Genomic DNA, 21,371 nt, shown 5'->3' with positions numbered 1-21,371 from the left:
CAACAACCTCTACAACATGCCTGAGCCTCAATCACTCACAGGGCTGCTTAACAGCTGCCAACAACCTCTACAACTGCTTAACAGCTGCCAACAACCTCTACAACATGCCTGAGCCTCAATCACTCACAGGGCTGCTTAACAGCTGCCAACAACCTCTACAACATGCCTGAGCCTCAATCACTCACAGGGCTGCTTAACAGCTGCCAACAACCTCTACAACATGCCTGAGCCTCAATCACTCACAGGGCTGCTTAACAGCTGCCAACAACCTCTACAACATGCCTGAGCCTCAATCACTCACAGGGCTGCTTAACAGCTGCCAACAACCTCTACAACATGCCTGAGCCTCAATCACTCACAGGGCTGCTTAACAGCTGCCAACAACCTCTACAGCATGCCTGAGCCTCTCACTCACAGGGCTGCTTAACAGCTGCCAACAACCTCTACAACATGCCTGAGCCTCAATCACTCACAGGACTGCTTAACAGCTGCCAACAACCTCTACAACATGCCTGAGCCTCAATCACTCACAGGGCTGCTTAACAGCTGCCAACAACCTCTACAACATGCCTGAGCCTCAATCACTCACAGGGCTGCTTAACAGCTGCCAACAACCTCTACAACATGCCTGAGCCTCAATCACTCACAGGGCTGCTTAACAGCTGCCAACAACATGCCTGAGCCTCAATCACTCACAGGGCTGCTTAACAGCTGCCAACAACCTCTACAACATGCCTGAGCCTCAATCACTCACAGGGCTGCTTAACAGCTGCCAACAACCTCTACAACATGCCTGAGCCTCAATCACTCACAGGGCTGCTTAACAGCTGCCAACAACATGCCTGAGCCTCAATCACTCACAGGGCTGCTTAACAGCTGCCAACAACCTCTACAACATGCCTGAGCCTCAATCACTCACAGGGCTGCTTAACAGCTGCCAACAACCTCTACAGCATGTCTGGGCAGCTGCTGAGTGGGACTTACCGACTGCCAGGGAGACAAGTGAAAAAAAGACAGTGAAGGAGAGGTAGAGGGGAGGAAATAGCCACTGAAAAGAAAGTCGAGAGTTGGCATAAAATGTACGTTGAACAAAAGCCAATGATTGCAAAGTTTAAAAACCATACAACTGTATGCACAAAGACTACTTTCACTCTGTTACTGTGGAATTGCCCCTATACAACAAAGGAATGACTGGCTACACCAAAGTTTAAGTTATACATCTACAGTAAAGTAAGTGACTGGCACCATCAGCGTCAGTCTGTGGTGGTCAGTAGCTAATGGTTACGGTAAACATCATTTCTGAAAGGCATCATCACTTCCTGGGTCGTTCCAACTCAAAAAGCACAAGGAAGAGGATTTTGACACCCAGATTGTTCTGAAATTGTTTCTGTAGTAAGTAACAGATACGATTAACATTCCTGAAACGTGTTAAAATATAATTTGATCTCTGAGAAATTAAGCTAATTGATGGCACCCAAATTGGCCATTTTAATTTATAGGATTCGGATAACATTCTATAAATATAGTACCCAACATCTGATTTGGACCAAACATCTTCCTACCTATTTCTTCCGTGGGTGGCTTTTGGCAATTTTTTTGGGAATCCAAATGTCTTACTCACTGGTAGGATGCAGTTTGTTCTAAATTGGATGTCGGTACTATATTTATTGAATAATATCTAAATTCTATAAATGGCCAATTTGGGTAAAATCAATAACCTGAATTACTCAGAGATAAAATAAAATTAACAAAATAATGTTTCAGGAATGACAAACGCACCTTTTTCTACCTACAGAAACAATTTCAGAACAATCTGATATGGTGGGTGTCATGGCTTGCTGAAATGACATGAATGGACTCAACCCTAGTAACTATGATGTTCTACACAGACAGACATAAAAAGGGCAATTCCACGATAACAGTGACAAGACTCAGATTATTTACTTTAAAATGTACGTCAACAAAAACCAATATTTGCAAAGTTAAACAAACAATACAACTCTATGCACAAGGACTACTTTTAACAATTTCCACTGAAAATGTTACATAAACATTTACTTGAAGAACAATGCAGATGCAAAGTTTGGTAACAGAATGACACACAAATGGCACAAACCGTCATTCTGTTACCAAATGTTGCATCTGCACTGTTCATGGCAATCATTGTTTTTTGTTTGACATACATTTTAAAGTGAAAAATCTGAGTCTCAGTGTCACACAGTGGAATTGCCCAAAAACAATAGTGTCTGAGAAGTTAAAGGGATAGTTCAGCCAAATTACACATTGGTTTCCTGACCTTGTAAGCAGTCTATTGACAAGGTACAACAGCAATCCATGCTTTGGTCTGGTTTCTCTGGCACGGTTTCCACATGTTAACATTTTAGCATTTGTGGCACAAATCCCATTCAAGTCATAGGACAAATATTAGCATTATTCACGCATCTTGTCCAAAAGTATCTAAAATGTATTGTGAAGCTCAACAAAGTTACTGATAGATGATTTGAACATGATGTGCAAAAAAATATATTATTGATCCCATGACTTGAACAGGATTTGTGTCACAAATGCTAAAATGTTAAACTAAACCAAAAAATTGATTGCTGTCATACTTTGTCCATAGACTGCTTACAGGATAAGGAAACCAATGTCATTTTGGTGAACTTTCCCTTTAAGATATACACTGTGTAAGATTGAGTTGAATTCAAGCTTAACCTCAACTATGAAGTCCTGCATCCGAACCAAATAGTTGATAAATGGCCCAGATCTCCAAATCCAGCCTAATGAGAGGAATGTGTGAAATAGGGAGTAAAACAGGAAACACATTGAACTACTAAAGTACACAGTGCTCCATTCTAAAACACACTGAACTATTAAAGTACTCAGTGCTCCATTCTAAAACACACTGAACTATTAAAGTATGCAGTGCTCCATTCTAAAACACACTGAACTATTAAAGTATGCAGTGCTCCATTCTAAAACACACTGAACTATTAAAGTACGCAGTGCTCCATTCTAAAACACACTGAACTATTAAAGTACGCAGTGCTCCATTCTAAAACACACTGAACTATTAAAGTACGCAGTGCTCCATTCTAAAACACACTGAACTATTAAAGTACGCAGTGCTCCATTCTAAAACACACTGAACTATTAAAGTACACAGTGCTCCATTCTAAAACACACTGAACTATTAAAGTACGCAGTGCTCCATTCTAAAACACACTGAACTATTAAAGTATGCAGTGCTCCATTCTAAAACACACTGAACTATTAAAGTACACAGTGCTCCATTCTAAAACGCACAGAACTATTAAAGTACATAGAGCTCCATTCTAAACAAACAGAACTACTAAAGTTCGTAGTTCTCCATTCAGCAAGCAAAGTACACAGTACACCACATGGCAGCAGTATAGTAAATCTGTCAGGACATCTCCTGAGGACTTTAAACTGGCCTACAGGTCAGGTGTGACCATGCCCTGTCAAGACCTGATGCTCTCCTACCTTTGTTCCCCACCAGCATATGCTGCAGGTCTGTCGCCGTCAACTGGCTCAGCCACAGCTCCCAGTACATCTTCCACTTTGTTCCCAGTCAGCCAGGACAATCCCAGTACAGACGTCTGACCCAGTCAGCCAGGACAATCCCAATACAGAAGTCTGACCCAGTCAGCCAGGACAATCCCAGTACAGACGTCTGACCCAGTCAGCCAGGACAATCCCAGTACAGACATCTGACGAGTTCCCTCTCTCTCCAAACTTCTCCACAGAGGGAGTGGGTCACTGAGACCCCCCACACATTTTATTTATTCACCCTGAGTGAATTAAGGCGTCTGAAGCACTACTAATAGGTTCCCGCTGGCTGGGTTTGCTTTTCAACCCAGAGGCTTCCACTCTCAGCTTTTGATGTGGCTTTCAGAAGTCAAAATTTCCAAGGCCGGTACAGGAAAGTAAATCAATGATCATGGTTCTCCGTGGCGAAAGCCCACTGTGGGAGGGAGAGGGGCTCGCTGTGTGTGTGAGACATAGGAAATCTGAGCTCACTGGGGGAGGTGAGTTGTGGTGGAGGTCTCTTGAGGAACAGAGCAGAGCGTGGGGTAGGTGCAGTCTTGAGGTCCACAGCAGATGGATGTTCTTGTGGTCCTATGGGAGAGGGCCCCAGTGCCACTTGCTGAGACACACTCATAGCCTCCAGGGAGAGGCTAAACAGACTGATAAGGGGGGTGGGAGGGACAAGAGGCACTACAACTGCTACAGGGCCTGAATTTCCTAATGTCAGAAGAACACTGCTCCAGCATATCACACTATTACAAAGACTAGAGTGCACAGCATCGGCGCAACATTTTTATTCAGTCAGCCTCAAGCCTCTTTCCTACTGAGAGCTGGAGAAATTCAACTCATGAAGTCAGTCAGAAAACGACTAACGTCAATGTATTAATTCAATCAGTCAATTTTCTAAATCAATGAAGGATAAGGATTGATTGATCCAAACTCTTATTCACAGAACAATGTTGAAAGAGAGATAGCTGATCCCTGAAATATTAATAACTAACCAACAACCACTGTTTGGCAAAGCGCATACCCCATGTCAGGGTTCCCCAACTGGCAGCCCGCGGGCCAAATGTGATTTTATTTGGCCCCCCAAGTTCTGAACAGAGAAAATAAGAATTATATATATTTTGTTGGACATAAGACTGTAAAAAACTACCAACTCTGTTCCAAGCATTCCACACATAATAGAGAGATATGTCATCGCATACCAATGTAAGCAAGGTTTGAAATGGTTATATTTTAGTCAAATATTCTACAAATTATTTGTAATTATGTTCCGGCCCCCTGACCATCCTAAAAAAAAAATCTGTTATCTGGTCGATAACTCCGGCCATATGTCTCATTTTACAACTATTGACTATTCCTCAGTGAGGCTGTTTACAACTTCAGATTGACCCACACCAGTTGGTATGTCATGCATGAGGTACGTCGTGTGCCTGTCAGTGTGCCTGTGTGGGTGCGTGTTCACACGTGCGCATGTGTGCGTGCCTTTGTGAAGGTGCTGAGGACTGGGGGCAGGGACTCAGGGAGTTGGCCATGGCCAGTGTTTGGGTATGAGCGGCAGGCACAGTTCCAGCCCCAGAAAGCTGAGACTGTGGTGCCCCTCCAGTTCTGCTTCAGCTTAATGGGCATATTGAGAGAGACTGACCCCACTGGTCACCCTACCCCGCCCCAGCCTCTACCGCAGCTGTTGGTAGGGTCTGTCCAGGCAAGTGGCAGCTGAACCAGCCACCTCTGCACCCTCCCAATCCCTGTGCAGGACCACATTGTGAATCCTTTCACTGTGCCCTGTCACAATACCTAGCCTAACCAAGCACATGACCAGGCCTCAGTCAGTGTAATACAATTAGCTAGTTATGAGTATTACAACGAGACACCACTGAAACCATCTAAACCACATGCAATATTATGCAGCACTCCCGTCCGCTGGCCTGGGAATATTTTTAGCCACGGTGCAAAACAAAGCAACATCATGGCCATAAATACCTCCTGAATGATCACAGCTTTCAGATAGAGAGCCGGAGGAAATGTTAACAATAAGCTGAGACAATGTCACGGATGAGAGGCACACAACACAAGACAAATCCTGTAGATGCCGGGCCAGCTGGCCAGAGAATTAATGAGGGATGAACACAGACAGACAGACCTTTGGTTAGAGGAACAGTGGGTCAGAACAGACAGACAGACCTTTGGTTAGAGGAACAGTGGGTCAGAACAGACAGACAGGCCTTTAGCTGGAGGAACAGTGAGAGACAGACCTTTAGCTGGAGGAACAGTGAGAGACAGACCTTTAGCTGGAGGAACAGTGAGAGACAGACCTTTAGCTGGAGGAACAGTGGGTCAGAACAGACAGACAGACCTTTAGCTGGAGGAACAGTGTGTCAGAACAGACAGACATGCTTTTAGCTGAACAGACATGGACTGCAGAGGACACTGCCACTTCAACTCAACTCTGTAGAGGGCAGTTGTACAGACAGAGATCCCCATGCAGCAGTCTAGTGGAGAGGCTGAGTGGCCGAGGAATGGCAAAGTTGGCAGTAGCCATCTGTTGTTGTTAACGAGGACAGGACACATAATGACCCCATTCACATCAAATCACAAGTGTGGGGAGTCGATCTCTAGGTGTTTGTTCGATTAGGAAAAGTGGATTGTCATCCTTAATTGATTACCTCCAGGCAAAGTGAGCATTAGTATCAACTTGACAAGTCTTCGATGCAATCTGATTTCAACACAGCAGGGGCTAATAATATTATTCCAGAGTTGAGTCACATTGTTCAACAGCACTACTGGGGAAAGCATGGGCCATGATACACATGTAGAACAAAAAACACAACCCAAAAAACGAGAGACAATTCTAAATCATGAAACCTTCCTTAAACACAGATCACCCAACTATTTAATTAGGGAACACACTCACGATCACCATAATTGAATCCCAATGTTTCATAAATCAGGGGGATTAAGATGAACAGCTGAAGTTTGATCCAGACAGCTTTGCGGGGCTTTAGTAGTGGTGGTGGTTGTGCAAACCATAATGGAAGAGGACAGCACCAGAGCCCTTTAGGTCTGGTCAGCACCTTAGCTGTGCTAATAAGCCTTACGAGCAGGATCCCCCCTCCACTCAGCCCTCCCACCCTACTCATCTACATCCTATTCCCATAAATGTCAGTGAGCAAATAATGAGACAGCGGTGTGTTGGGAAACGTCATGTACCATTCGGGGTGTTGGGGAAACGTCATGTACCATTCATCTAGCCCGTGCTCCACTAGGCATGCAGCAATTACAGACTGGACAATGTAAAATCAGCCACCCTAATAATGGTGCTCTAGCCCACAGCCTGCCCACCATGGCCCTTTAATTGGTTAATGTGGAGTAAGTGCGTCCCTCCAGGCTCACTCACAACACAGTAAGTGGTGGTCTATATAACTCTCTGCAGTGGACTACAGGAAGGCCATCCGCCATGCCTCACATTCTGCCTTCCCTTTAAAAATAAAAATATTCCTCTTAAGGATGCACTTTGATGGTTGGGTGAGCCTCACTATGAAAAATATTCCATACTGAGCTAAATCTAAATGCAACACCACACTATTATTGTTTCCATTACATCTTGCAAAATGCTAAGTTACACAGTATTGTTTGTCTGGAACAATGAAAAGGGATGAGTGGAAAATTAACCTGAAGTCACTTGAAAGTCATGGCATTTGGCATGCCTCCGTAGATGTGCCTGCTCTTGTTCTGTTTACCACAAAAACTTCAAGAGAACCTCTATTTTGTAACCGGTGTGCAGCTCATTGGTTCACTCAGTTTGTACTACCTGAAGTATTTGCTCTTCCTGGTCCGGCAGTAGACTACCGTTGTGTTGGGCTGTGTGACGCAGCAGAACGGTAGGGGTATGATTGCCATCATCCACCACAAGGACAAGATCCAGCAGATCCCAAGAGAGGCTCAGCTCAGACAGATAGTCAGACAGAAAGGAGAGGGTTGGGGAGGGGAGGGTCTTCCCCAATCGGATGGGGTGATATTCCTCCTGTAACTAACTAATCACCACTCAGCAGCATCACTGCAGGGGAAACGTCACTGTCCCTGAGAATCTATCCCAGACACAGTGTTTACTGGATCACCGTGAATCACTGGTTCAGAGAACCTGTCCCAGTCAGTGTTTCCCCCACCAGGGCCCAGGGCAGACTCTCCCATTGACACAACAAAGACCTGAGGGAATGCCAGAACAGAACACCATGAGTGATGCTCACTTTAGATCCTCCTCTTCATCTCAGAGAACAAATGACAGGTTTAAAGCCAGAGATGCTCCTACCTTCTCCCTTATGGCACTGAGTCCCCACCTGCCTTCTAACACAATAGCATGCTTAGCCACAGGCTCTTTCAAGAGTAAACGAGTAAAATACTCAACAAGGTATTGTGATGGGGTATGAATGCAGGAGAAACCTAAGACCACTGATAGAACATTAATATGAAACTACCAGATTCCTGTAGAGAAGATGAGTAACTCTTGCTAACCCAACCTAGCCAGGATCCAGGTGATGACACATAATCAAGCTGTGGTAAGTGTTTAATAAGATGAGTCTGAGCTTTCTGGTTTTAGGGGGCTTTCACACCGAATTGGTTTGGAGCGGTGTTTCCGAACTCCGGTGCGTTTACCCCCTTAGTTCGGTTAGTTTGGACTGGTGTGAACACTATCCACACTCGGGAGAGCACTAAACAACGCACCGTGGTTCACTCAGAAAGGGTGGTCTCAGTCCGATAAAATTTGTACCATGGTGCGGTTCGCTGCAGGTGAGAACGCAGTCTATTGGTTGTTTGACTGCGAGCATTTGATGAAATGCAGCATCAGTATGGGTAAATCCATTTGAATTCAATCACTTTTTGACTGCATCCCTTTTGATTTAAACAAAACTTTCCATAAATGTTTGCCAACAGAAGAAGTGGTCAGAAATAAAGGAGATAAAACTGCTTAAAGTTGACCCATTTTGCATACATTTACATTTGAGTCATTTAGCAGACGCTCTTATCCAGAGCGACTTACAGTTAGTGAGTGCATATATTTTCATACTGGCCCCCCGTGGGAAACGAACCCACAACCCTGGCGTTGCAAGCGCCATGTTCTACCAACTGAGCTACAGGGGACTACCATACCCCACCATACCATGTGACATCCATGTCTTAAATCACTGGAAAAGAAAACAGTTGAGTTTGATATCATTTAAAAAGCTTACAAACAGGGTTGTCAAGCTATTTGAGAATACAATATACAAAGTATGTGGACAGCCCTTCAAATTAGTGGATTTGGCTATTTCAGCCACACCCGTTTCTGACAGGTGTATAAAATCAAGCCCATAGACATAGCACACAAGTCTAAGATCACCATGCGCAATGCCAAGCGTCGGCTGGAGTGGTGTAAAGCTCGCCGCCATTGGACTCTGGAGCAGTGGAAACGCGTTCTCTGGAGTGATGAATCACGCTTCACCATCTGGCAGTCCGACGGACGAATCTGGGTTTGGAGGATGCCAGGGGAACGCTACCTGCCCCAATGCATAGTGCCAATTGTAAAGTTTGGTGGAGGAGGAATAATGCTCTGGGGCTGTTTTTCAAGGTTCGGGCTAGGCCCCTTAGTTACAGCGAAGAGAAATCTTAACACTACAGCATACAATGACATTCTAGACGATTCTGTGTTTCCAACTTTGTGTCAACAGTTTGGGGAAGGCCCTTTCCTGTTTCAGCATGACAATGCCCCCGTGCACAAAGCGAGGTCCATACAGAAATGGTTTGTCGAGATCGGAGTGGAAGAACTTGACTGGCCAGTGTCTGTGTTCTTTTGCCCATCTTAATCTTTTCTTTTTATTAGCCAGTCTGAGATATGCTTTTTCTTTGCAACGCTGCCTAGAAGGTCAGCATCCCGGAGTCGCCTCTTCACTGTTGACGTTGAGACTGGTGTTTTGCGGGTACTATTTAATGAAGCTGCCAGTTGACGACCTGTGAGGCGTCTGTTTCTCAAACTAGACACTAATGTATTTGTCCTCTTGCTCAGTTGTGCACCGGGGCCTCCCCCTCCTCTTTCTATTCTGGTTAGAGCCAGTTTGCGCTGTTCTGTGAAGGGAGTAGTACACAGCGTTGTACGAGATCTTCAGTTTCTTGGCAATTTCTCGCATGGAATAGCCTTCATTTCTCAGAACAAGAATAGACTGACGAGTTTCAGAAGAAAGTTATTTGTTTCTGGCCATTTTGAGCCTGTAATTGAACCCACAATTGCTGATGCTCCAGATACTCAACTAGTCTCAATAAGGCCAGTTTTATTGCTTCTTTAAATCAGCACAACAGATTTCAGCTGTGCTAACATAATTGCAAAATGTTTTTCTAATGCTCAATTAGCCTTTTAAAATGATAAACTTGGATTAGCAAACACAACGTGCCATTGGAACACAGGACTGATGGTTGCTGAAAATGGGCCCCTGTACGCCTATGTAGATATTCCATTAAAAATCAGCCGTTTCCAGCTACAATAGCCATTTACAACATTAACAATGTCTACACTGTATTTCTGATCAATGTTATGTTATTTTAATGGACAGAAGAATTGCTTTTATTTCGAAAACAAGGACATTTCTTTTGAATGGTAGTGTAAATGCCCATGATTTCGGAATGAGATGTTCGACGAGCAGGTTTCCACATACCTTTGGTCATGTAGTGTATCTTGAAAAAAAATATATCAATAGAAATGATGACGTTTAACCTTTAACATCAATTATCAAAAGATGAATAAACAGGATTTATTTAATATTGTTGTAGCTTAGACCCTACTTTACATCTGAGTTTTTTTTGTGTTGTGCCTACCATAGGTTGAGACAACATGCTCTTGAATACAGAGTGGGCTTCATTTCAATCATAGAAATAGAATTCATAGAATGGACCTATTACTTCAGACCACAGTAACTTAGCTGGTACACCATCGAAAGGTAAACTGAATTGACATTTCTATTTCTATACTGAACAAAAATATAAACGTAAAGTGTTGGTCCTATGTTTCATGAGCTGAAATAAAACATCTCCGAATTTTTCCATACGCACAAAAAGCTTATTTCTCTAAGATTGTGTGCACAAATTTCTTTACATCCCTTTTAGGGAATATTCCTCCTTTGCCAAGATAATCCATCCACCTGACAGGTGTGGCATATCAAGAAACTGATTAAACAGCATGATCATTACACAGGCGCACCTTGTGCTGGGGACAATAAAAGGTCACTCCTCCCATGGCTGCGCCCCTGCCCAGTCATGTGAAATCCATAGATTTGGGCCTAATGAATTTATATCAATGGACTGATTTCCTTATATGAACTGTAACTCAGTGAAATTGTTGAATGTTGTGTTTATATTTTTGTTCAGTATAATTAGTACCACAAAGATGGAAGCTGGTCCACCCACCGTCGAATATCAACTTAATGGTCATGTCTATTCTATTACCTATATTTCTATGATTTCAATAGGTTTCCTATGGAGGATTGGTCTAATTCAAAACAGGTATTCCCATTCAACTCAACATACCCTGATGTATGATCCTCTTTTTTGTGGTACCATTTGAAAGTTTAAATTTCAGTTTTATTTTAGTACATTTATCAGCCAAAACATGACACCCACCCTGTATTCAAGAGCATGTTGTTTCTCAACCGATGGCGGGCACAACACAAAAACCTCAGGATGTAAAATAAGGTCTAATCTACAACATACGCAAATATGAAAAATATTGACATTGATGCGTTTTTAGATCATTGACGTTTAAGATTAAAATATTATAATTGTTATAAACATTATTAAATAGTTTGACAACCCTGTTTGTAAGTTTTTTAATGATATCAATCTCAACCATTTATATTTTCCAGTAATGAAGACATAGATGTTTCATGGTATGGTTTGCAAAATAGGTAAACATTATCTCTAAAAATGTCTTGGCATTCAGGTCCAAAAAGTCACTTTCTGTGCACTTCTACAATGGACAAATATTTATGGAAGGTTTCGTTCAAATCAAAAGGGGCGCTGTCAAAAAGTGATTGAATTCATATGGATTTAACCGTATAGCAGCGCATTTATGAGCGCATCCGATGCAGACTAGGGGAGACGGGGGCTATCCCGGGGATATAGGCTACTGAATATAGGCTATTCACTTCACAGTTATAGCGGCTATTGCGCTAATCATAGACGATTTAACATGAGCATTTTTGTCCAATAAACAAATTACTTGCATGGACACCTGTTTTTGTTGAGGAGTTTTAGTTCGTTTGACATTTGGCAATGTGAAACCAACTGGACCAAATGAAAAACATACAATGTAACAAATAATCTAACTCTGATTCTAACTATAGCTCAAAACTATGTGTGAAAACACCCTTAATAAGGTGGACAGTTGACAACAGTGTGGTGAGGTTTTCACCTTGGCACTGTGTGGAGAGACCATAGAGTGCCTTCTGTGTGGTGTAGAGATGTAAGCCTAGAGATGATTACATCAGTTACGAAGCAAAATGGTATACATACGTTGCATCACAGTCCAGCCAAGGTGAGATGATAGGATCAGCCTGACAGGATCAAGCGGGACTCGGAGCAAAAGTCCTAAGGCAGAAAATATAACATCTCATTTCAATAGACCCCATGACAGCAGCAGCTGGCCTTTAATTAGCCATTTGTTAAATTTTTCCATAGATGTTTCACTGTCACATACACTAGATAGGTGCAGTGAAATGTGTTGTTTTACAGTGTCAGCCATAGTAGTACAGCGTCGCTGGAGCAAATTAGGGTTAAATGCCTTGCTCAAGGGCACAGAAATATTTTTTATATTAATTTTTTTGGTCGACCCGGTTATCCGAACCACTGAAATTACTACGAACATTCAGGCCTGGCTGAAGGGGATTACACTGACTTCAGTGGGCCTAGTCACATTCCTGTGATAGTACACTGAGCTCGCCGAGATTACCTTCCCATTGCTTCCATATGCAGGGCTTGGCCACCCAAACAGCCCTGCACTGCACAAGGCACAGTATCAAAAAGGCTTTTGATAGCACCCGGGTTAGCCACTGTCATTCGCTCCATTCTCTCTGAAATGGGGCAAATGATCCCAGTCCATTGAAAGAGAAATGGGCCCTCTCTGTGGCTGAGCTCCTTGGTCTCACCCCCACTGCTCAACACAAGAGAGCATGGAGGCGGCCCTGGCAGCGCCACATGAAGGGCCAGATTAAGGCAGACTCTGGCGTGTGATTAAAGCAGAGGGGAAGAAGAGGGAGGACAGAGAGGATTATCGCGGGTACAAGCAGTGCTCAATTTAAACTCCACTAAGATGACACAGAGAGAGAATTAGAGAGAGGCAGATGAGAAGACAGGGAATGAAGATGAAGGATTTGAGCTGAGCTTTGGGCACAGAGAGAACCAAGTAGTCTGGGATGAGGGTGATAGTGGACAGAGACTCAGTCCCGCTGAGGGAGAAGGGTCCAAGTCAGGATATCTGGATAAGCACTGATAGAGCAGTCAGACACAACCCAGGCCAAGTCCTGGCACCCAATCAACACTGAACCGGTTTTGCATTTCAGAGCAGACATCTTCACTTAAGCAGTCCAATAGACCAGTCCCCCACTTGGAAAACCAACAGTAGCATCATAATGTTCATACAGCAGCATGACATACTGTATCTGAACCAATATGATGTCGGTCAGCAATTCTCAACAGGTGAGTCACGACCCAAATTTGGGACACGGTAGGTTGAGTGGGTTCCGGGTGTCTTGAGTATATATATATATCTTTTTTAAATTTAAATAAACACTTTTTCTATTTAAAAAATACTCCAGTCTGAACATAAACGACTTAAATTTTTTCATAATTGAATCTCTGAAAAAAAGTATTCAAATCACAGTATTTTCAATATAGAGCTATTAGCCTGTGAGTTTTTTACATTATTCATCAAGAATATGGGCAACATTGTATTATTGACAATGAAAGAGGTGGGGATGTTGTTACCTTGTCATAATTGATACATTTACTATCAATATAGCATTCAAAATAGTTCTGCAGATTGTATTTTGGCGACTTTTTCACAATGCGAATATTGGCTCGCGACCGAGACAACCTGATTGAATTTGGGTCCCGAAGCAAAACCAGTTGAGAACCACTGATCTAGGTTTCACAAGAGAGACCGTAAACAACTTGGCCTTCTGTAGGGTAAACAAAGTCCCAATATGATATATACATATACAATACCGGTCAAAGGTTTGGGGTAACTTAGAAATTTCCTTTTCGACAAGCAATTTTTGGGGTTGCTGATAATGGGCCCCTGTACACCTATGTAGATATTCCATTAAAAATCTGCCGTTTCCAGCTACAATAGCCATTTACAACATTAACAATGTCTACTCTGTATTTCTGATCAATTTGATGTTATTTTAATGGACAACAAAATTGCGTTTCTTTCGAAAACAAGGACATTTCTAAGTGACCCCAAACTTTTGAACGGTAGTATATATAGTTTTAGTAACGTTAAAGGAATACATGGAATTTTATCAGATGACATCTATAGGCCTTTTTGGGTACTTCAGATTATCACAGGATTCTGTAATTATCTCTGGCCCACCATGTGGCCTTGTCACATGTCAAATATATTTTCAAAAAATCTAATAAGATTTTAAAATACAAAAATATAATGAAAAAGCTGTAAAATATTATCCTAAATATAAACCATCCATCCATATATACAGTGGGGAGAACAAGTATTTGATACACTGCCGATTTTGCAGGTTTTCCTACTTACAAAGCATGTAGAGGTCTGTAATTTCTATCATAGGTACACTTCAACTGTGAGAGACGGAATCAAAAAAAATAAATCAAAAAAATCACATTGTATGATTTTTAAGTAATAATTTGCATTTTATTGCATGACATAAGTATTTGATACATCAGAAAAGCAGAACTTAATATTTGTTACAGAAACCTTTGTTTGCAATTACAGAGATCATACGTTTCCTGTAGGTCTTGACCAGGTTTGCACACACTGCAGCAGGGATTTTGGCCCACTCCTCCATACAGACCTTCTCCAGATCCCTCAGGTTTCGGGGCTGTTGCTGGGCAATACGGACTTCCAGCTCCCTCCAAAGATGTTCTATTGGGTTCAGGTCTGGAGACTGGGTAGGCCACTCCAGGACCTTGAGATGCTTCTTACGGAGCCACTCCTTAGTTGCCCTGGCTGTGTGTTTCGGGTCGTTGTCATGCTGGAAGACCCAGCCACGACCCATCTTCAATGCTCTTACTGAGGGAAGGAGGTTGTTGGCCAAGATCTTGCAATACATGGCCCCATCCATCCTCCCCTCAATACGGTGCAGTCGTCCTGTCGCCTTTGCAGAAAAGCATCCCCAAAGAATGATGTTTCCACCTCCATACTTCACGGTTGGGATGGTGTTCTTGGGGTTGTACTCATCCTTCTTCTTCCTCCAAACACAGCGAGTGGAGTTTAGACCAAAAAGCTCAATTTTTGTCTCATCAGACCACATGACCTTCTCCCATTCCTCCCCTGGATCATCCAGATGGTCATTGGCAAACTTCAAACGGGCCTGGACATGCGCTGGCTTGAGCAGGGGGACCTTGCGTGCGCTGCAGGATTTTAATCCATGACGGCGTAGTGTGTTACTAATGGTTTTCTTTGAGACTGTGGTCCCAGCTCTCTTCAGGTCATTGACCAGGTCCTGCCGTGTAGTTCTGGGCTGATCCCTCACCTTCCTCATGATCATTGATGCCCCACGAGGTGAGATCTTGCATGGAGCCCCAGATCGAGGGTGATTGACCGTCATCTTGAACTTCTTCCATCTTCTAATAATTGCGCCAACAGTTGTTGCCTTCTCACCAAACTGCTTGCCTATTGTCCTGTAGCCCATCCCAGCCTTGTGCAGGTCTACAATTATATCCCTGATGTCCTTACACAGCTCTCTGGTCTTGGCCATTGTGGAGAGGTTGGAGTCTGTTTGATTGAGTGTGTGGACAGGTGTCTTTTATACAGGTAACGAGTTCAAACAGGTGCAGTTAATACAGGTAATGAGTGGAGAACAGGAGGGCTTCTTAAAGAAAAACTAACAGGTCTGTGAGAGCCGGAATTCTTACTGGTTGGTAGGTGATCAAATACTTATGTCATGCAATCAAATGCAAATTAATTACTTAAAAATCATACAATGTGATTTTCTGGATTTTTGTTTTAGATTCCGTCTCTCACAGTTGAAGTGTACCTATGATAGAAATTACAGACCTCTACATGCTTTGTAAGTAGGAAAACCTGCAAAATCGGCAGTGTATCAAATACTTGTTCTCCCCACTGAATGTATGTATGTGTATATATCTATACAGTGGGGAAAAAAAGTATTTAGTCAGCCACCAATTGTGCAAGTTCTCCCACTTAAAAAGATGAGGCCTGTAATTTTCATCATAAGTACACGTCAACTATGACAGACAATTGAGAAGAAAAAAAATCCAGAAAATCACATTGTAGGATTTTTAATGAATTTATTTGCAAATGATGGTGGAAAATAAGTATTTGGTCACCTACGAACAAGCAAGATTTCTGCCTCTCACAGACCTGTAACTTCTTCTTTAAGAGGCTCCTCTGTCCTCCACTCGTTACCTGTATTAATGGCACCTGTTTGAACTTGTTATCAGTATAAAAGACACCTGTCCACAACCTCAAACAGTCACACTCCAAACTCTACTATGGCCAAGACCAAAGAGCTGTCAAAGGACACCAGAAACAAAATTGTGGACCTGCACCAGGCTGGGAAGACTGAATCTGCAATAGGTAAGCAGCTTGGTTTGAAGAAATCAACTGTGGGAGCAATTATCAGTAACACACTACGCCGCCAGGGACTCAAATCCTGCAGTGGCAGACGTGTCCCCCTGCTTAAGCCAGTACATGTCCAGGCCCGTCTGAAGTTTGCTAGAGTGCATTTGGATGATCCAGAAGAGGATTGGGAGAATGTCATATGGTCAGATGAAACCAAAATAGAACCTTTTGGTAAAAACTCAACTCGTCGTGTTTGGAGGACAAAGAATGCTGAGTTGCATCCAAAGAACACCATACCTACTGTGAAGCATTGGGGTGGAAACATCATGCTTTGGGGCTGTTTTTCTGCAAAGGGACCAGGACGACTGATCCGTGTAAAGGAAAGAATGAATGGGGCCATGTATCGTGAGATTGAGTGAAAACCTCCTTCCATCAGCAAGGGCATTGAAGATGAAACGTGGCTGGGTCTTTCAGCATGACAATGATCCCAAACACACCGCCCGGGCAACGAAGGAGTGGCTTCGTAAGAAGCATTTCAAAGGTCCTGGAGTGGCCTAGCCAGTCTCCAGATCTCAACCCCATAGAAAATCTTTGGAGGGAGTTGAAAGTCCGTGTTGCCCAGCGACAGCCCCAAAACATCACTGCTCTAGAGGAGATCTGCATGGAGGAATGGGCCAAAATACCAGCAACAGTGTGTGAAAACCTTGTGAAGACTTACAGAAAACGTTTGACCTGTGTCATTGCCAACAAAGGGTATATAACAAAGTATTGAGAAACTTTTGTTATTGACCAAATACTTATTTTCCACCATAATTTGCAAATAAATTCATAACAAATCCTACAATGTGATTTTCTGGATTTTTTTCCTCAGTTTGTCTGTCATAGTTGACGTGTACCTATGATGAAAATTACAGGCCTCTCATCTTTTTAAGTGGGAGAACTTGCACAATTGGTGGCTGACTAAATACTTTTTCCCCCCACTGTATATATGTGTGTGTGTGAGTATATAAGCTCAGGTGGGACAGTTGTCATCATCTAAAACAGCAGCACCATGTGAGTCTCGACTCCAACCATTTCCTTTCCTTTGGTTAATTTAACGAGAGTAGAATGAGTTCCACTGTGAAGGGGAGGGCCCGGGTATGGTTAATGCAGTCAAAATGAACCGGGATTAAGTGCTGTCTTTAGTCTCCAGCCTCATGCTTTCACCAGTCAGGTAAATAGAGAGGAGAGAGGAAGAATGAATAATTCATGAAGAAATAGTACAGGGTGTACTATATTACCAGAACATAGTCCACCATCATAATCAATGTGCTTCATGGCATGCATAAGCATAGTACACATATTTCAGTTGAATGCATTCAGTTGTACAACTGACTAGGTATCCCACTTTCCCTACACACCCTTGTAAACATGCAAATGAACACAACTGCCCAGCATTTATAGGACTGAAAATTAAGAGATGGAGCTCCTTCTAGTGGCTGAAGGATGCAACTCGGGGTGACCTGCTGGGTGGGGGAGAGGATCCAGTCACCCAGATAAGCCACCAATTGACATTATTACTTGAACACACCATGTTTAAATTAGTTAAAATCTCACGGCCGCCTCAGAAACTCAATTGTCAGTACTATGCGGCTTATTTTGGTTGTTGGGGCCTTTGCACATACAGAAATGTGTATTTGTCTAATCCAATTTCATCCTTAATGCAAATGAGTTTATGTACCAGGGATAATGGGCAGATTTCCCACCCACTGTCCTGCTGCCCTGGAATTCATTCCATTTTATGAAGGCAGGCAGAGGGAGAACATGTAGAGCAGAGATGTTGTTAAATTGCCCATTTCCTAATCAAGTATATAAAACCTGCTCTCGACCTCTCAACCTGCTGAACTGTTTATGGGCTTAATAGCCAAATCAGCACTTCTGTGAATTCTACAAATGAGAGAGAGCCCAAGGCAGAGCAAAATGAACGAGACCATAGTTCCACACAAGCCATTAAACGATTGAAGAATTCTAAGTTCACTTAATCGGAAGAGCATTACACTGGGTGAGCACTCTAAACTCATGATGTGGTTAGGGGGAATGTGAGCCTTCTTTCACTGAGTCTACATATTGCGTATCACAAAGATACAGTTCCCTTCAGCTTCAAAACACCACTGAGTCATGTAGGCTTTGGTTTTCATAACGCTGCAAAGAAACGTATTGTAAGAGCCAGACACAATGAATAAATAATAAAGAAATACCAAAATGGCATCGTGACCCAACAGGGATGTGCCGAGTCACCTTGGGGGACAGTGACATGCAGAGGCCATTGATTCAGAAAACTTGCGTCTGTCCCTGCAGTGAATCACTTCCTTCAGTCAAAAAGACACACACGTACACAGACATACACCCATACACCAGTACACACGTACCACACACACCTCAAAAGGGTCACAGACTGAGACATCCATCTAAAATAGCCACAGTATCAAAACAACATGATCATGAAGTCATTGCATTTTCATTTGGTAAAAACTGTACTGTTCACCTTGGCCTTTTACCACTGACAAACCACACAAAAGATCAACTACTCAACAGTGACAATCACAAATGGCTAAAAGGAATAAGGACCTCAAATTATCTTGCTCAGCGAAGAAAGGACGAAATGTGCTTTGTTGCAAAATAATATCTTCCTTAAAGCAGCCTTGATGAGTGGTGACATAACTTAGCCAGATGTGCAGGGCTAAAATCCTGTTAAAAACCATGTTAGATGTTGACATACTGCTGATTTACTCACATGGCCCCATGATTTCACAACACATTGCTATTACCGAACAGTGGCACTGCCAGGTAATAACAACTGCATCATATAGCATTGGCTTACATTAGAATAGCTTCTGCTAGGTCAAGGAGAGAGTTGCAGACAAATGCTTTCATACTTCCATTATATTTTGAGGGTTTACAAGGTTAACAGCCTTCCAACAACTTGGCTATGCATCCAGCTATAAAAAGGACATACTTTACATTTTTAAAAACAGATGTGCACTTTGTAGGTTTGCGTTTCCAGTTAAAGAGGTTAATTGTGAAGATGTGACAGGTCTCTCCTTGCCCCTATGCGGAGAGCTGAAAAAACAATTATTGGACGAGCCGTACAATCTTGCGATTCCCATCACATCTGATTCCATACAAGACTTTGACTGACCTTCCCTTGGGCAAGCGGAAGCTCAATGGAAGCAGTAGAGACTGGATAGTTGTTACAATTGTGGATGGATATTATAGCTTTGTCATTCAGAGAATAATCACACCCCCCTCAACTTCTAAAATATAATGCTTCCCTAATGGTCTTACGGAACCCAACAGCATACATACACAACAGCAATTACTTCTAGCTCAGAACAGGACTAGGCTGACCAAATGCAATAATGGTTTCCCCACCGGGACATCCTTACTGATTGCCTTCTCTTGACCAAATCCTGAGTGCCACTGACACATAGCAGGTCTAGATAGCTGCATAATGAGTGTGCATCTATCCAGTTTGACCCTCAGAGCCCACTGTGAGTGTGTCACTGGGGCACTAGATCGCAAGGTTGACCACAGTCTTTTAGTACCTTACAATGTCTATGAAAATGAGAGTATCCTCAAAGAATATGTTGGATTATGGTCAGTTACACAAACATAATGAGTATGTTGTAACCGAGCATGTGAAAACCACTCCAGGCTGAAATGTGAGACTGTTGTGGCTGTCATAGTGAGTTAATGGAGTAGAATTGCCACTGCATCCCCTGGTGGCAGAGATAATTGTTTAACAAGCATCTCTCAGTGGCCGGAGAAGTGAACAGTCCCTTTGCTGCTTGCAGCTGTGTAGTCCTGAAACGGCTCTTTCTTCATCACTCTGTTTGGGATCAGAATAACAACCCCAATCCTCGTTAGTAGCACTGACTGCACTGTTACCTGCCCATGCCAGACAGCTGCATGAAAAACACACACACACACACACACACACACACACAACCGTTAACATTAGGCTACTTGTGGGACATTTCAAGCTGTCATTGTCACCTCACAGTTGTGCTCTTCAAGTTCATTGTCTGATAATGTACGAGAACACATTAGAAACCAAGAAAACTAGCAAACATATGCTGGCTAACCGTACAACTGGAGCTGGCACTGATGGCAATTTGTTTTATTTCTGCTAACGCGTCGTTGACGAGCACAGAGTTGACTAGAAGTAAATTGGCTGGTTAGCTAGCCAATTAAAAATCACAGTTTGACTACTATTTGACAAATCAGTTGATAAAATAAACTATTTTATAATACCATGTGCCTATTCCTACCTGAATGCTGGGTGAATATATTAATTGCTGGGTCCGGCACGTTAACCGCAGCAACCCTGCCTGGCGGCGTTCCAGTGCTAACGTTACTGACTTCCCGTGGTCTCCTCCCGGCGCTTCCCCTGTTCCCCTTCCCCGGGTGTTGCTGCTGTTGTTGTGGCGATGGCGGTTGGAGCCCTGTCGAAGCCCCCTCACCGACGCGGCCTACCTGTTGTCCCATCCCCGCAGTTCGGTGTAAAGATGTTCGGGACGAAGCTATCCAACCCTGCACACTCCCAGTTCACATCCCCCAACTATGGAGCGGCCTGTTCCGAAGTCTTCCTCAACCCCCTTTTCTCCACCCGTCTCCTTGTTAGCTAGCTTAACGTTAGCTCGATAGCTATTTCCGTGTGAAACCCACCCACCTTGCCTCAAACAATAAAGCAAAAGTCTGATAAATCACTGAAAACAACTCTCTGCCAACGGTCCGTGGGATCTCGAGACAGTAATGTTCGGTCCCCCACGTCCGAGTTTCTATGAAATACGGAGCCTTTCAGGGTCGTTTCGCCGTGCTCCGGCCACTGCGCGCCCCCTCTGCCGCCGCCATCTTTACCGCAGAATAGAGCTTGCTATTTCGCAAAGGGGGTTCACCCTTCACCAAACTCCATTCCTGTCCCCAACATTACTAGGACCTCCGAGCCACTAGGCGGACAGCTCGTGCACCAACCATAGAA

The 21,371-nt window shown here is 43.2% G+C and overlaps 1 protein-coding gene across 2 annotated transcripts in view; it reads right to left on the bottom strand.

Annotated features, from left to right (window-relative positions):
- The window catches only part of LOC121533400 (tyrosine-protein kinase ABL2), a 32,022-nt gene extending 10,720 nt beyond the window's left edge, over positions 1-21,302 (bottom strand). Inside the window, exons 1-2 of one of the 2 annotated variants that reach the window (XM_041839310.1) lie at positions 20,662-21,302; positions 12,085-12,159 (exon numbers count right to left, since the gene is read on the bottom strand). In XM_041839310.1, coding sequence (XP_041695244.1) covers positions 12,085-12,159; positions 20,662-20,878 — 292 coding nt within the window. In that variant the 5' untranslated portion in view covers positions 20,879-21,302. The remainder of the gene's footprint in view (positions 1-12,084; positions 12,160-20,661) is intronic. The other variant, XM_041839311.1, reaches the window with a different exon arrangement.
- Between the last annotated feature and the right edge of the window lie 69 nt (positions 21,303-21,371).

Source organism: Coregonus clupeaformis, chromosome 20 (genome assembly GCF_020615455.1).
Source record: "Coregonus clupeaformis isolate EN_2021a chromosome 20, ASM2061545v1, whole genome shotgun sequence".
Lineage (NCBI taxonomy): Eukaryota > Metazoa > Chordata > Actinopteri > Salmoniformes > Salmonidae > Coregonus > Coregonus clupeaformis.
The sequence above is the reverse complement of the archived record's forward strand: the minus strand, read 5'-3'. Positions and strand labels throughout refer to the sequence as shown.